Source organism: Protopterus annectens, chromosome 3.part0 (genome assembly GCF_019279795.1).
Source record: "Protopterus annectens isolate FY-2018-M chromosome 3.part0, PAN1.0, whole genome shotgun sequence".
NCBI classification, from domain to species: domain Eukaryota; kingdom Metazoa; phylum Chordata; order Ceratodontiformes; family Protopteridae; genus Protopterus; species Protopterus annectens.
Window position 1 is genome coordinate 903,496,995 of NC_056731.1, and position 17,863 is coordinate 903,514,857.

Below are 17,863 nucleotides of genomic sequence, written 5' to 3' on the forward strand. Positions count from 1 at the left end.
AACTGTTGCTGTCTCTCTCTCTCTCTCTGTTCAGTGCCATTATCTTGCATTCTTTGACATTCATGCCTGCCTGTCACAGGTCATCTCTCACACAGTCCATCCACCTCTTTGCTGGATGCCTTTGTTTCCTCTTGCCTTCTTCCTGTCTGTTCCAAATCATGTTCACCAGATTGTCTTGTGCTTTTCTGCACATACTTGAACCACTGTAATCTATTCTGTTTGACCTGTACTGTGAGTGGAGCTACTTTGGCTTCTGCTCTTATAACTTAATTTCTTCATCTGTTCCACAGTGTGCATTCATCCTACCACCTGTCTCAGGCACTTTCTTTCTGTCACCTCTAGCTTCCTCATCTGCTCTGCCTTTACTGCCCAGATTTCTGTACCATACAGTAGTACTGACCACAGTACTGTTTTGTACACCTTACATTTTAGGTTCTTTGGTATTCTTATGTCATATACTACACCTGAAATTCTGAACCAGTTGGCTGCAGCCCCTCTGATTCTAGCTTTCAACTTCTCTATTCAGACTTCCCTTCTCCTCAACCACCACTCTCAGATACTTGAGGCAATTAACTTGTTCCACTTTTTTCCCATCCCACCTGCCTTCAGTTTTGCATTCCATTCCCCCTGTCGTTTGCTGAAGTTGTTGCTCAGAGTCTGCCTGTAATGCCACATCATCTGCATACAGCAACTTTGTTGATCTGTCTCTTCTGACCTATTTGCTAATGTAGTTCAGCACCAGTATGAACAGCAGTGGGCTCGGAGGTGAACCCTGATGTATACCCACTCCCACTGGGAGCCCCTCTGTGAAACTGAACACTGTTCATACTTGAGTTGTTGGGTTGTTGTACATGTTGTTGTGTCTTTCGGCTTTTCCCAGTTAGGGGTCACCACAGCGGGACTCCGGTCTGCTAATGATTGGCAGTAGATTTTTACATGCCGAGTTGCCGGCCGTGAAGCACAACCTTCAACGAAGATACGCCCATTCACGCATGTCTCCACACAGAAGATGCTCCATAATGTCCACTAATTCTACCAATGTTTCTGAAGTTTGGAACCACCACAAGACTACCCAAATCAGCTTTCTTATGACCTTGTCATATGCTCTGTCAAAGTCTAGGAATGTCTAGTTGGAGACTTTCCTCATCTCTCTAGCTTTTTCTGCACTATCTGTCTCTCACTGCAAACATTGGGTCAGTCGTGCTGCATCCTGATCTGAATCTGAACTGCTCATTTCTCATCTTACTTTCTACTACTATGCCTATTCATTTATCAGTCACCCTCTCCAAAACTTTCATGAAATGTGATAGGAGTTTGATGCAGCTACACTGTCCGGGGCTGTGAATGTCCCCTTTGTTCTTGAAAACTGGCACTGGTATGGTTATTCTGCAGTCATTTGGGAAATGCCTTTCTCTCCACACTGCTATGAGTACTGTCAGGAGCCATTTTTTCCCCTCTCACCTAGCATCTTTATCATACCTGCTTTGACCTTATCAGAGCCTGCTGCTTCTCCTGACTTCATTTTCCTCAGTCTCAGTGCTGTTCTTACTTCTGTTGTGGGATGCTCCTCACCTCTCATCGTAGGCTGTGTCTGGCACAGTACAGTGTGTTTTTTTTTTTCTTTTCTTTTCATTCATAAGCTGCTAGAACAGGGGTGTCCAACCTTTTCAGTTACAAGGGCCATATTGAGTCAACAGAAATGGTCTGAGGGCAAACGGCAAGTGAGGACCAAAAAAAAAAAAAGGTGTCTCACATAAATTGAAGAGCAAAAAAAAGGTCTCTAATGACGCGTCGTAAACTGAAGAGCAAAAGACCACAGGTATATGCGGACTAATACAAAGTCGACCCACTGGCTGTATTGTAGGCGAATTTGAACAATGAAATTAATAAATGCATTATATTTGCCCTAAAATTCAATATCTCATTCTAATTATTAATAAAAACAGTTAAATCTAACATCTTAGTTTAAAATCAAAGTTATTAATTTGTTGAATCCAGGTCACCAGTTTAACAGGCTAGCATCTTGCTCTTATTGACCAGCCACATTGCAGTCCTCTTCTCTTGACAATACAAACATGGAAAGTTTATTTTTCTTAGAATAATCATGGGCAATAAAAGAGCCATCATGACAACTGCACACACACACACATTTTTATTTGGCAGCAGTGGCAAATATAGCACAAGTTTTGTCAGTGACACATAAAAGAACAAACAACAACATCCAAATTAATTTACTGATGGAGACACAGAACATACAAAACAGGATGACTGCACCGGGTGCTGGGGGAGAAAGAGACACAAGTACAGTGACTTTGGGTTAAGATTTCTGCCTCATATTTATGCAGTCTAAATATGATTCAATATTGATTTCCAGTCACTATCTTTAATAGATTTTACATATTCTCCATTTGTCTGTATGGGGTTTATCTGAGTGCTCTAATTTCCTCCCAAGCATGCTGGTTGATTAGCTACTTCAAATTATTCATACAGGTTCATATATAAGTACTAGACTAGCTGCCCTTATGGGCCATTTTAAGCCGCCCTAAACAGTTTCCATCATAGATGACAATCAATCCCTGCACCATGTGTCAAGTTAAAATACCTTATCCATTATGGCAACCCCCAATATTTATAGACATACTATGCTATATGCACATAACATAGGTACATAAAATTTGTTGTCAAATCATAAAATTATCACGGAACCAAAGATTACACAAGCTGATTCTGAAAGAATGTGTGCACAGTAGACATTAATGGTAAAGCCCCACTAACAACACACGAGTGGCAAGTGAGATAATAAGGTTTAAAAACATATGAAATGTATTCATCGCAACTTGCACAGCTAAATATTGTTACAAGAGGAGCAGAACTCAATGCACAGCATTATAACTCTGCCAGCATCACTGGGACTGTGAGATAGCAGGCACACATCCAATAAACAAAAACAGGTAAGTTTGACAAACCACAAATTCAGCTAAGGCTGCTATAATACATGCAAGGTGCACACTAAACTAATAAGAAACTGCATTGCTTACTAACAAACACATATATAAGACATTTACATCTAAAGTAGAAATTAAAGCACTTGTAATGTAAAAGTATTTGGTTTCCAAACAAGGATGGCTTGATAGAAAGCAAGCTTCCCAGCTGTTTAATATACCAAGGAAGCAAATGCAGATGTCTAACATTCTAATATAGTCATGTTTGTGTAGTAACAAGAAAGCTATTGTACAAAGTGTAATGAAAAGAACAGAACCTAAGCCTTGTGACACTAACAGGAATGGTGGGTGAGAACAGATATGGAAAGAGTTGTGGCAGGCAAGTCTCAGACAAAATGGCTACCCTGTGTAAAACTATAAAAAGGCAAACAAAGTTAATTACCTTCACTATTTTAAATCCTAATGGGCCCGGGATAACAGTCTGTGGGTATCATGTGATGCTGTGCTTTGAGATGTATACAAAAGGTTTCAGGGAAAGTTTAAAGATTAACCCAAAACACTTCCATATAAACTTCCCTGGAGTATCATGTGACACACTTCGTCAGTGCTCCTGAAACTTTACAATGGTAGACTAATATAGCCTACTAAACACATGGTTAAGGGTGGCAACAGCAAAAGACACTGTATACATATGAAACAGAAGAGAATCTTTCTCAAGCAGATAGGCTCTCGTATCTCTGTTAATTAGGATGCACCTTCAGCTCCTACATAATGTTTATTCTGCTCTTTTGAATCATAAATATGCTTAAATGTATGCAAACTACAGTCATCATGACAAAAGTTGTACAGTAAAGTACATCTTGTATAAATCCTTGCACAAGCTACACTTTGTTAAACAGAATAGCATAGTATGGCTTTGTACACATGACACTAAAAGAAATGTGATTTTTATTTTGTAAAGTACAGCAACTCAATGAATTACTGGTATCGCCAAACAAAAATTTTCAGTGTAGCACATTTCCATCTATAAATGTGACAAACTGATTCTGGCAGACTCATTACCTCTGGCTGTCTGCATTGCATAAACTCAAATTGCAGAGTAGAAAGTTCGTGAAACTGTATCCTTTAACCAAGAAGAAAATTACTTAGCTTACCTTTTACTGCTGGAGATGTTGTAGTGTAGTCTGTGAAATAAAATAAATCCTCTCTCTTTTCGCCACGATCTCGCTCCTTCCTTCAGCTTTACCGTAAATATAAAAAATGACCGAACGGTATTTTGGCGCATGCTCAAACAAGCGGAAAGACGCTGGTATGAAAAAAAACGTGAAAAAAGAAAGTTGGCGCATGCGCAGAACAGCAGAAGTACACGGACGTGTAAACACACGGAAAAAAAGTTAAATTTCAATTAAATTTAAATTTAAGGGTCGCGGGCTGCATGGAAGAGCTCTGAGGGCCGCATGCGGCCCACGGGCCGCGGGTTGGACACTCCTGTGCTAGAAGGTCTCCTTCCATTTGCTTCTGATGTCCTGTGACTGGTGAGCAGGTTGTTGATGGCATCCCTTATAAAGGGTGTCTTGACTATCTTCTTTATCTTTGTCTTTGTTTTGCAACCTGATAAACTTTCGTTGTGCCATCTACTGAAGAAGCTGGTAGAGTGCCTCTGCTTTATTCTTTGCTATTGCAACTCCTTTGTTAGCCAACCAGTATTCCTTCCTAGCCTGGTTCATCTTTTCTACCTCCCAGTTTTTCCTGCACGCCTCCTTTATTTTGATAACTTTATGGAGTTCTGCATTCCACCACCAGCTTTCCTTATTTATCTTCTTTCCATACCTGGTTTGGCTGTATATCTGTCCTGTAGCCCTAATACATGCTCGTTTTTGGGCACTGCCATTCTTCTTCTTCTTCAACTCCACCTATTTCCTCCTCTCCTTGAATTGGTAGAACCCTGAGAAAATCCCGGACTGTTCAGCTTTCTCTCCAGTCGACTTCTAGGTCTTCAGAATGTTTTTTATTGATGTTAGAGCCTTCTCTGAATACTGCTTGTCACTGATTGTGGCAGCCAGTGGTTTATGCTTGTGGGACAACTGTTTCCCTGCGGATGACTATGCGATTGTTGTTTCTACCCCAGTGCCCTTTCCTTACTAGGTGGAAGTTTACCTGAGTTGCATGTTACCCACTCTTATATGTGATCTTGTGACACTCTCTCTTTCTGAGCCGTGTGTTGGCTACTCTCAAGGCATTTGCCAGACAGAAGTCAGAATGGCCTCTCCTTTATTCCTGTTCCGCACACATGTGAACCCATGCAGTCCTCATATCCTCTTCTGTCTATCCTGTTATGTGCATTCAAGTCACCCATTATTAACACCAATTCGTGTTGTCCTGCTTTATCTAGTAGACTCTGCATCTGCTATCTGAATGCACTCTTTTCCTCAGTATCACAGCCCTGCTGTGAGGCATAGGCTGAGGTTATGAATACTGCCCTATCATTAGGCTGGAGTCTGATTGCCATGAGTCTGTCACTAATTCTGATGAAATCCCTCACGGTCTTCTGAAGCCTCTCCCTCAACACAATTCCTACAATATTTCTAGTCTGCTTTCCTCATGAGTAGTAGACATACTTCTCAACTATACAGATTTTTGCCTCATATTTTTGGACAATTTTCAACAAAGTTGTAGTTTTCTGGCAAATTCTCAAACCATTAAAGACAGAAGTTAGAAAATGACAGACATTTGAATTTCCGATTTCATTCCCTTCAGAAAATTTATGCTAATGCAAACCCTGTATCAACTTTCTAAGTTTGTAAGAGCAATATTTAAAAACTGTCCCTATTTCTGGGCCTTTGTCCCACTTTTATTAATGACTTTGTCCAGATTTCTTGCTCTAAGACATTGAGCGGTATGGTAATAGACATTGGATCCCAAGCCAATTGGCTTTGCTGCACTGCCTTTCCATCTCATCTTCTGGAAGAATAGTATGTCCAGCCTTCTCCTTACCATCATGTCATCCACTTCCAAGCTACATCCTTTGAGTGAACGTGCATTGAGTGTAGCAATTCTTAGTTCATGTCTGGCAGGTTGATTGGTTTTGCATTCAGCCTTTACTCAACAGAGCTTTCCCAGGTAGCCCAAGCTTGGCAACTGGACACCAGCTGGCCAGTAGATTCTTGACCCAGGGCTGCTGGGCTTTATGGCAGGAACACACTGGCCAGTAGGGCCACATACACTCTTCCCACTGTTAGCATGGGTGTCTGGCATAGGTTGGAGTAGGCTGGGTCCTCAACCCATTTATCACCAGCAAATACCCATGCCCATTTTGCGACATTAGTCAACCAAATCACCTAGAGCCATATTTTACATTGTCAAGCCTGCTAATGCGTGCAGTCTGTGATCTGTGTTCGCTTATCATGAGTATATTGCGCAACATACTATGTACCCAAATCGATTGATTTATACAACTCTTCCCTGTATATGCCATACTAATTATCCATTTCTTAACAGCAGCCTCTGTTCTAGATTCAACTAAAATCTCTACCAGAGCAGATCTTTCACTTAAGATTCCCCTATCCCTTTCTGTTAGCCTGTAATCTGACATCACTCCCCGTTAAGAAAGACTGTCTCTATCCTGCAATCCAGACATCTTCTTGGCCTGTTCCCACTCTATTACCTTTCCCTGTCTAGTTATTTACTTGCAATACTTTGTTTCTTTTGCCAGATTTCTCCAGTAAATTTCCGTCTCCTCTTGTCTAATTTCTGTACCCGTACTTGCAGTCATCCCTGTTGGCAAAATCTCCTTTCACCTTTCATGTGTTTGCTTAGTTCTTAGAATACTCCTGCTACTTTATGAATATAATAATATGTAAGACTGTTATTCTCTTTAAGGATCTGCATCCAAAGTCCCACACGCACTGTTTCCGGAGCTCTGCCACCACTTCATGATCATCCCATTTTGAATTATAACCTGCTGCTTTGTGTTTATGTATTTGAGCCTTAACTATGTAGCTCTTAAATATCCTTCAAGTCAGGTAATCCTAAACTACCTCCTCCTTTTGGAAGGATCAACTTATTCCCACTTAACTCTTGCCCTGTTCAGCCTGCTTTCTTTCTTAGCTTTTTTTCCTGCAATGATACGTTTTTTAATCTGTTCTCATTTTTCCCCCCACACTTCATTTTCTTGCACCAGTACTGATAAGAATGCATTCAGTATCTAAGCCAAATACAATTTTTTAGTTTTCACATACCTCTTTCTGGTACTAGGTACCCCCTGGCTTTTTACTCCTTAACTGTGATAAAGGCTTTGACTTCTTGACAGATAAACGGGCATCTGCTTTTGTTTCAAGATACTGGTAGACCACACCATCCTGACTTTCCAGGACCTGCAGCAGAACTGGTCTCTCTGAAGCTCCCAAATTTTAGATACCTACACATTGAGAGCTTCCTTAAGGCATCATGGGTTTCTTCATCCTACTTTCCTCAACTTGTCTGCTGAGCCTTTAGGCAGCCTGCTTGGCTTTAGACCAGTGCAAAGGCATTATGTATACACTGTTTACCGAGCACTGTAGTTCACTACCACAGCTCTGTTTGGATCAATTGGACACTGACATTTTGCTTCTGTTTTATTTTTAATCCACACATATCAGGTATGCTGTATCTCCTCCTGTACAAAACTAGTAATACCCTGAATAAGGATATGTTGGCTGGCACTGTCACAAGAGATTCTTCTACACACTTGCAAAATCTTCAGATTCCTCTCAAATGTCCCTTGATTGTGGCTATGCTTGGATGTGAATAGAAGCTTCTGGAACATATTTTGTGACATCTCTGTTCCATCTAGAATATAGGCCATAGACCCAAGATAAGCCTAATTCAAAATACTTTGTTCTTTCTTTCATTTATAAGAGATCATCATGAGAGAGTGAACTAAGACATGCTCAAAGCTTTTGTAATTAATTAGTAGACAAGAAAATAATCACAGAAAAATGAAATATACAAGCAGATAACCATTTATTCAAAACCCAGTGTCATGAGGAATTTTGTTCTGCTTGTCTCTTTTCCCCTTGTGACAGCTAAATGGCTCATCTAGTTATGCGGTTGGAATGTTTTATTGTCATAATATCCTATTTTTAGGTTCACTGATTTTAAAATCTCCTCCCCTTTAAAAAATGAGCATGGATTATTGTAGGGTGCCTTTCAGCGGTTGCTTTCCTTTTGTATATTTTAATTTTCTATGTCATTGATCAGTATTTTTTCTTGTGTGCTAAAGTCAGCTAAATTTGTTTTTGTGTGCAGCTGCTATTACTGAGTAAACCTGTGCTTAAAAAATACAAGTAGATATTCCAAAACAGCTTTTCACTTCAAGCAGTGCCTCTCCTCAATCACTTTCATTTGTCAATTGGTAAACTGAGCAAGAGAATATCAGTGGCATATGAATGGAAACTAGAGCCACTCTTTTATAACAACTCAGTAAAGGAGGGAGGGGTCAGCAACATTTGTATCTGTTTGCTTCAGAAAAACACAAGTCAGTAGACTTGGGCAACAGATGCTTTCTCAGAGCCTACTGTTCATAGGTAGCTACTAGGCTATTGGCCCTAGGGCCTATATTAGCCTAGCCAAAAAGGTACCCTGGCTTTTACCATGCAAGAAAATTATTTTCCTGTGCCCCTGTCGGGCAGAGCCACAGAAGTGATCCCTGGGGTGAATTTCCTATTTCCCATCCAATCATCAAGATTTTTCTTGAAGACTGCTAATCAGGAGCTCTGTTTGCCATAGATAGGTAGTCTGTTCCAGAGTATGGGGAGTCTCTGGGTCAGGAATCTATCCCTCCAGTATGTTCTGTTTATTGTGGTGACAAGGTTTAGGTCCCCACAGCATGTAGCTTGGAGGGATTGGGATTTCTTTAGGTGGAGCATGTCCAACAGCTCTGGGTTTGACATAGCTTTGTATGTTAGGCAGAGATCGCCTCTGAGTACGCCTTTCTTCCAGACCATTAATTTAAGTGTTCCTTAGACAAAGTTCACCTCATTCTCATAGGCTTAGGCTGTCAGACAAGGCCTTTAATCACTGTTGCTACAGACCTCTGTGGAAGTTACCACACTTCCAAAACTTATCACATCAGGAAGTTAGGTGCTGCACCTCAACCTTACTTCTTACATACTAAAAGTATAGATCATTTTTTTTACTGATTCTTTGCAGTAATACCTTCTATAAGAGTGTTCCTTCAGTCATTTGAGAATCCACAATACCATCTATTAGTTCTCTGGGCCTAATCCCTTTGTGCCACAAAGTCAGCATCCCCTTGTGCACGCCATGAGCAAAATGTATTGCAGCAATTATTGAACCCATCTTACTTCTTGCTGCTTTTTTTTATTTTGTTCTAGGTGGTGGTGTTTACAAAGTTTACAGTCGGTTTACCTGGCTGCACTTGTTTCTGGTGCTTCTGTAATTCACAGAAGTCCTTCTGTTCTACTGTTGCAGTATTCTTAACATGAGGGATTCCCCACGAGGTGTGGCCCGATGTCCGGCCATTGTACAAAAATTAACTACCTTAAGGAATGCCATATGTCATAATATGCTTCTCATATACTTAGGGTGTAAAAGCGACGTCCGGACGTACCATTCATAGAACCTTTGGCGCCAGTCTGAATGCCTTCTTCGATAGTCGGTCTGCTCGCCCAAGTTGTTCACTGGTGTATCAAGCCGTTCAGATAAGTGCCACATTGGGGTTTTCTCTTTCTTATTTCTGCTGTTTTTTGATGTGGGGTTTTACATGTCATCCAGAAAAGGCAAATGCCAGTGTGGGGGAGAGATTCCATATAAAGACAATCTCAAGCAGTGCTTGTTTTTCTCAGGGCCTACTCATGATCATAATACTTGCAGTATTTGACAGGTCTTTGTGCCTAAGACTTTATGAAGTTGTCTTTCCTGCATTGCAATTTACTTGGAAAACCAGCATCTCAAACTTTTTAGTGAAAGACGCTATGGAGGGAACTTCTAGGCCTGACGTGAAAGTCTTCATTGAAGAGAAAGGCCAAAAAACCTTGGTCGGACTCTTCCTCTGTACCTCGTACATCAGATATGTCTCTCGAGGCTAATGAAAGCCTGGAGGTTCGCCCAGTTCTGGGGTTGGATTCCTCAGTAGGGACCATTTCGGTGGCTGCCATGGCTCTAACAGGCATTTCCTTGGAGGCATTGCAGACATCGTTTCAGATGGCCAGGGGAAGCCAAGACCTATTATCACAGAAGGGCCTCTGATTCCTCAAATTCTGGTGAGGGAGGAAGTTCCATCGACAGTTATTGAGTGTAGGCCAAGGTCAGGCCCTTCCACATTTCACAAGGCCAGTTAAAAAAGAAGTGAAATATAAAGCATGCGTCTTCTCCCAGGGACCCTCAAAGTGAATGGCAAAATTTAACCCAGAGCTTAAGTGCACTTATGGCTCTGAAGCCTCCTTTGGGTGTCACTGTCCGTGCTCTTCCTTGGATGTCTTTCCCTTACATGAGAGTAGGGAACAGGATTCTTCTGATGAAGAGGTTTCTTCACTTTAGGAATCCTTGGCTTATTCCACCTAGATTCCATCCCCTCTAGAGTATGCTTCTCCTGACGAGGAAAGTACCAGTCCAGAATCTTCTGTTGAGGAGATTGCTTTTGGAGATACCATTTTTAAGATGAGGGAGTTTTTCAAGTGGGATTGCTCCCATGTTTCAGATGTGCAAAAAGGATATTATGAGCTCCTACATATGGAGTCTCCCTCACCATCAGCTGTTCCTCCAATTTTGCCTGCTTTACTGGACGCTTTCTGTTCAACATCTCAGGATGTGGATTCACAGCCTCCTGCTCCTAAGAAGCCTTACTGTTTTTGTAAAGTGCCTGTTGATTGCAAATTTCTTTACAAGTGCCCATCTGTAGTTTCTGTTGCTTCAGATAAGCCTTCCAAGTTACTTCCCTCCAGTAAACTTCTTCCTTCTGATAAGGAAAGCAGGATTATGGAAAGACTTGGAAAGAAGGTCAGTACTTCTGTCACTCTTAACGTTCATGCTATTAATTACTAAACTCATATGACTAGATATGTTTTGGCTGTCCTTTCCCAGGCTACTCAAGTTATCTCTGACCTTCTAAATTCCGAGGGCAAAACTTTAGCCCTGTCTTTTTTAGTGGCTTCCTCTCAGGTAGCTCGCCAATCTGTTAAGTGCAGCTATGATGTAGCAGAAGCTTCATCTAGAGCTGCTGCTTCAGGATCTGTATTGAGGAGGTATTCCTGGCTAAGGCTTCAACCTCTGCCAGATGACATAAAAGCCAAGTTGACGGATGCTTCTCTGGATAACAGTGGCTTGTTTGATGCTGCTGCTGATTATTTAAGTCCTTGTAGGAGAAAGGTAAGGAGTTACAGGATTTGAAATATATTTTTGTTTCACCTGTGCCTAAGTTTCAAAGGAACTATACTTCCAAGCCAACTTTTCTTTGAAGACTGGCCTGTCCTCCTGCTATAAATAAAAAAGTGGAAGGAGGGTCCTCCAGCTAAAACTACTCAGACGACTTTTGCTCAGAAGCAACCCTTTCCTGACAAGCCAGGTAGTATCTGACTGTCATGCTCTTCCCAGTATCATTCTTCTCTCTCTCTCTCTCTTCCAGTTTGGTCAAGCATAACCCAAGACTTTTGGGTTCTTTCTATAATTCATTTCAAATATTTCATAATTTGGAAATCCCTTCTTCCCTTCTTGGGCATTCCTCAGCCACCTCAGGAACAGTTACATTTATTCCCAGAGGTGCTTTGAGAATTGTTACAGTAGGAAACTATTCAAGAGGTTCCACAGGCCCAAAGGGGAAAAGGGTTTTATTTCAGAATCTTTCTGGTGCCCAAAAAAGAGGGTCCTTGGAGACCCACTCTGGATCTTTCACACCTAAATATTTTTCTGAAAGTTCCTTCCTTTTGCATGTTATCTCTTCAGACCGTATTCCCTTTACTCCTTCCTCAGGCTTTCATAGCTTCTCTGAATGTCAATGCTGCCTACCTTCACATACCTATTCATCCTCTTTTCAGGAAATGTTTGTTTCTTTGCTGCTTCTTGACATTTTCAGTACTCTGCTATGCCCTATGTCCTTTCTACTGCCTCAAGGGTATTCAACGAATGCCTAGCTCCAGTGATTGCTCTTTGCAGGCTTCCCTTACTTGGACGATCTCCTGTTTCAAGCATCCTCTCCAGAAACCTTATTGTAAAGTCTTCACTTTGCCATTACTCACTTGCAAAGTCTGGGGTTCATAATAAATTTCAAAAAGTCTTCTCTAACACCTTCTCAAGATCACATTTTCCTGGGGTGCAAGATTCAGATGCTGCTTATGTTGGTATTCCTGCCTCCACCAAAGGCCTTGACTCTTATTTCTTCCTTTCAAAATCTTCTTCCTCTGATGTCTGTCACAGCCAGAGTTTTTGAGACTTCTGGGATTTATGGCATCCACCACTCCTATGTTACCTTTAGCCAAACTCCACATGAGGAAATTTCAGTGATTCCTGAAATCAGTCTGGCAACAACATGCTGATCCCCTGGAATTTACAGTTCTTCTTCTTCCCTGCCTAAAGAAGGAACTTCTCGGATGGATTCAGCATTTGTCTTTGAACCCAGGCCTTCTCTTCCACCCCCCCCTTACATCTCAAGAACTGTTCACAGATGCTTCAGATGTAGGTTGGGGAGCAGCTTTGGCACTATGGAAGTACAGGGGTTCTGAAAAGCTGTCATGGTTAATCTTGGCATCCATATCAAGAACACATAATATGCCTGTTACAATTGGAGATTAATCATAATTTTTTTGTAGTGCATGGAGATTTATCTTCTCCATGTACTGCTAGTTAGTGAAACATTAGAGTAAAAAAAAAAAAAAAGCGGTGTGTTGTACCAGCTTTGAAAGCTGGTAAAACAGTGGGGAAGTGGTTGCCATCTTATGTATTCCCTGTGTAAGGTAAGCAGCTGTAATCATGAAATTGGAGTTGAAACAAAGTTGTTTCATGCCATGCTGCTGCTGTTTTCTGGTCAGCACTGTCTGCTTTTAGTGCAGACTCTGTGTTAACAGTGTCTTGGGGGGTGGGGGTGCCTAACAATCCTGTAAGCATTAAAATCAGGGCTCACTTTGTAATTGGACTTAAAACCAGGGTATTTATCCATTTTGTGAGCATATTCTTGGTGTTGTGTGCACTACAAATAAGTAAGAACTGTTAAATCTTTATTTTCAGCTTTTATGCTCATTTAATTTTATTTTGAATGCATGTCTGAATGGTAAAGACCTTTTTTAATTTACTGAATTTAAATATCAGAATTAATGACAGCTTCCTGTGGTGAATATTAAACATTCATAGGATAAAATAAATTAGAGCAGCAAGTATGAAGCACAAATTTAAAAGGAGCTGGGCATGTTTAATATGATAGGGTGTCTTTTGGATCACGTGACAGACTTGTGTCTTGTTTTCTTTTCAAGTGCATTTTTATTCTTTAAATATTGTATGCAGGCAATAAACTGCATTAATATTTGCATACCTCTTTGTACACAGTTGTATGTGTCACGTTTTGTTCTCAGCAAAGAGTGTACAACAAAAGATGAGTGCATATAGAAGGAGTTAGGGTAGCACTATGCATAAAGTAACCAGTGCAGGATTTTGTTTAATTCCAGTGCCAGTAAAAAAAAAAAAAAAAATTAACTGGCAAACACAATCGAAATAGTGTTCTTTCAAGTCATGAAACACTGAAAAACAGTAGAATTGAAAAGCAGAAAATTCTAAGACAGGTGAGCAAGTAGAAGATAGTGAAACATTAGCGTATATAAATTTTATATATACTTTTATTTTTAGTTTTTGCCAGTGCCTGAACTGATGCCATTCCGACTGACTCGGCAGTTCCTAAACTTGATGCTTCCCATGAAAGAATCTGGCCTCATTTACAGTGTAATGATACATGGACTGAGAGCTTATCGTACCCACCCGGATCTGCTTCTCAACACAATGGATGTGTTTGTCAAAGAACCATCTTTGGATTGGAAGGTAACCTTTTTCTGTTTTACTCAACTGTGCCATGTAGTACTTTACTAATAACGTAAAATATACATTGAAGTACAAGTTAACAGTAACAGTTCTGTAGAAGTCTGATAGACTGAAGGGGAACACGTTTGCAAGCAGATATAGTCCTAGCAGCATTTATCAATGCAGTGTAAAATGCAATAGCATATGATCTAGTTTATTCATTTAAGCATAATTGACTGAGAGCATACAAGTTGCATGTTCATCGTGCATACAGCTGCAGTCATTACAGATGGGTTATCCTGCCGTCAGGCGGGTCCTCGGTCGGCCGAATTCCAAAGTCTAGATCCGGTGTCGGTTGTCGTCGCTTCTTCCCTGACGTTAGTGCGGCAGGGGTATAAAAGAGGCAGCCGACTCCATTTTCTTCAGTCTTTCTTGCCGCGCGGTGCCCGAAGCAGAAGCAGTTCGCAAGTGCCGGTTGGCCAGCTCCTGAGAATTACGAAAGTATTTCAGCCGAAGTCTTCTTTAAAGCTAAGTACCCCATTGGGGAAAGTTTTCTTGCCTCAGACCGATGTCAGACAAAGTTAATAATGCATTTGTTGTGAGAAGCAAATACCGCATAAGGATTTCCACTCTTTCTGTATACCTTGCTTAGGCCCAGACCATGATGTCTCGGCATGCCGTTTTTGTGCTAGGTTCAACAAGTGCACTATTAAGCGCCGGGCGGAGTTCGCCCTTCATCATTTTGGCAAAAAATTTAATTATATCATGTCGTCGGATACACCGACACCAGTTTTAAGCAAAAGACGCAAAGATAAGGACCGACATCCAAGGTCCGCTCCGAGTACTGAGACCAGACTTAGGCCGACTACCGGTTCTCAGCGAGGCACCTACGCAGCCCCTGAATACCGATGAAACAATTTTACCGGTGACTTCAGTACCCGAGGTCGCAGGCTCCTCGGTCTCCATTCCTACTGCAGATACCGACGCCACTCTTGGCAGGGAAACTCAAAATTTAGTCAGGCCTGCCATTTCTGAAGGCGTCTTCAGGCCTTCCACCTTCTCTATTAAATCCTTCACTAAATCTAAAGCTGCCATGAAAACTAAAAAACAGGGTCCTTAGACCTCCTCTCAAGGCCCCATGCCTAAAAAGCAGATGCTTAAAATGGCTGAGGATTTGATAACTCTCATCAGGGGTTCTCAACCCCCCTCTGACAAAAGACCCAGATTGGAGGAAGACTACCCTTCTTCAGACCAGGCTTCTATTACCTCAGAACATTCTGAGGACCAGGATTTTGCCTATTCCCCTTTCGAAGACTCTGATGCTGAAGAGTCTGTTCCCTCAGTCTCCCCCCCTGAGGACTACTCTTTTGGGGAAACCCTGCATACATTGAGGGAACACTTTCACTGGGAAGGCCAAGATTACTCAGATTCCAAGAAAATGCTCAGGGATATTCTCTTGCTCCCCCAGCAGAGGCCCCTGGCTATCCCTCCTGTTTTAGATATTTTGGATGATGTGTACAAAGAAGCCAGCCTTAATCCAGATTCTTTACCTCCAGCCCCTGTTAAACCAGACAGATATTACCGGGTTCCTGATTCTCACCAGTTCCTTTATAAAAGCCATACTGCTGACCCAAAAACTATTTCACAGGGTCCCAAGGGAATAAAGGCCTCTACTGCTAAAAACCCTTTACCTTCAGAGAGAGATTCCAGAGCATTAGAAAGGTGGGGGAAAAAGTGTATACATCTGCCACTTTAACCATGAGGGCATTAAACTGTCAATTCCATATGTTAAAGTACCAACAGTTTTTGTTATCTCAGTTGAAAAGCAAAATGACACAATCAGAACAACCAGATTTGAAAGAGTTACAGGATTTGTTGCATGGTGCAGAGCAAGTGGGTAAACATACCTTGCAGTGTGGTTTTGATGCGTTAGAGGCCTCATGTAGAGCTGCTGTCACAGGGTCTGTTATACGTAGACATGCTTGGCTCAAAGAGCAAACCTTAACAGATCATGTCAAAGCAAAATTATTAGATGCACCACTTCAAAAAGATGTATTGTTTGGTGTTAAAGCTGAGGAGGTACTAACGAAAATGGAGGAAAAAGCGAAATCTATGCAAACAGTGAAAGATTTCCTGCAGGTACAACCTCCACGCTTCAGCAGAAACTGGCCTTCAAAAAATTGGTCCTTTCCAGCCACGGACAGACCTCAAAGGGGCAGATACAGACGCCCAAGGGGTAGAGGACAACCTCAAGGATCTTACAGAACAAGACAGTGGTAAGCACCAACCCCAAGAGGTGGAGAAGATAGATCACATTCATTTAGAAAACAGGCACAATGACTTCCCCCTATGCCTGCCAAGCAAAGCTTTAATGGCAGCACCTTTGGGCGGAAAACTGGCATTATTTTCAAAAAACTGGCATATTGTTACAAAAGACAAATGGATTCTGGACATTATAGACAGAGGCTACAGGTTCCACTTTCACACCCTTCGAAAAATGAGAGGCATGCCAAACCTGCCACAAAATCAAAGGGCAGAGGCACAAAGACAAATTTCCGCTCTCATGGATATGAAAGCGATTCAAGAGGTACCTGAAAAAGAACAAGGTCAAAGTTTTTATTCCAGACTATTCCTGGTACCAAGAAAAGACAAAGATTGGAGACCTATCTTAGACCTATCCATTCTAAACACATATCTACAGGTGCCAAAATTCAAGATGCTCACATTACAGCAGCTTCTTCCCATGCTGGGCAAGGAGTCTTGGCTGGTAACATTGGACCTCAAGGAGGCATACCTGCATGTCCCTGTCAGACAAGATTGCAGAAGATACCTTAGATTTCTTGCAGGTTCAACCCATTACCAATTCTCTGCATTGCCCTTTGGCTTATCTACTGCGCCCAGAGTGTTTACGAAATGCCTGGCATCAGTAATTGCCTTCTGCAGACTACAAGGAATACAAATCTACCCATATCTGGACGACTGCCTGATCCAAGCGGACAGCAAGGACATTCTATTGCAGCATCTGGCATTTGTAATAAAACTGTTAAACTTCCTGGGATACACAGTGAACAAAAAGAAATCAAAACTAATGCCTTCTCAACAGATAATTTTCCTGGGTGCCAGCTTAAATACAACCACCCAGATGGCCTACCTCACGCCAGACAAACAAGGGCAACTGTCTCAATACTTCAGCAAAATGGCAACTTTCACCAGACTAACTGCAAGGAGAGTCCTGCAGGCTCTGGAATTCATGGCATCTTGCATCCTACTAATCCCATGTGGAAAGCTGCATATGGGGAAACTACAATGGTACCTAAAAAACTTATGGTCTCAACACAGCCACAGCTTGGAAACAATTATACCACTCATTCCATGCCTTCAAAAGGAATTTTTGTGATGGGCTCAAGCATGCCAAAGAAACACAGGTCTCCCTTTCTGTGTACCTCAAGCAACTCAAATCATCACAACGGACGCCTCAGACTACGCCTGGGGAGCACACATGGCAGATCAGTGCATTCAGGGAAAATGGTCCCAAAAAGAGAAGCACCTACACATCAACCAAAAGGGGATGCTAGCCATGCAAAATGCTCTTATGACCTTCAAAGACCTACTGCATCCAGGCCAGCTATTGATAAGGACAGACAACACCACAGTCATGTGGTGCATAAACAAACAGGGGGGAACTCATTCATACCCCCTGTGCAGGCAAGCCATGACCCTATGGAACACAGCACTGGAATTGCAAATTCAACTACAGGCACAATTCCTGCCAGGGAAGGAAAACACACTGGCAGACAACCTAAGCAGAAATATGACAGATCCACACGAATGGAAGTTGCATCCTCAAGTTTTCTCAAAGATAACTCAGGCATGGGGACAGCCAGACATAAATGTATTTGCTACCCACAGAAATTACCAGTTGA

The 17,863-nt window shown here is 41.7% G+C and overlaps 1 protein-coding gene across 1 annotated transcript in view; it reads left to right on the forward strand.

Moving 5' to 3' along the window:
- PRKDC (protein kinase, DNA-activated, catalytic subunit) overlaps window positions 1–17,863 on the forward strand; it is a 4,917,417-nt gene that overhangs the window by 4,834,412 nt on the left and 65,142 nt on the right. Inside the window, exon 79 of the mRNA XM_044065724.1 lies at window positions 13,773–13,961. Within this exon, the coding sequence (XP_043921659.1) occupies window positions 13,773–13,961 (189 nt within the window). The remainder of the gene's footprint in view (window positions 1–13,772; window positions 13,962–17,863) is intronic.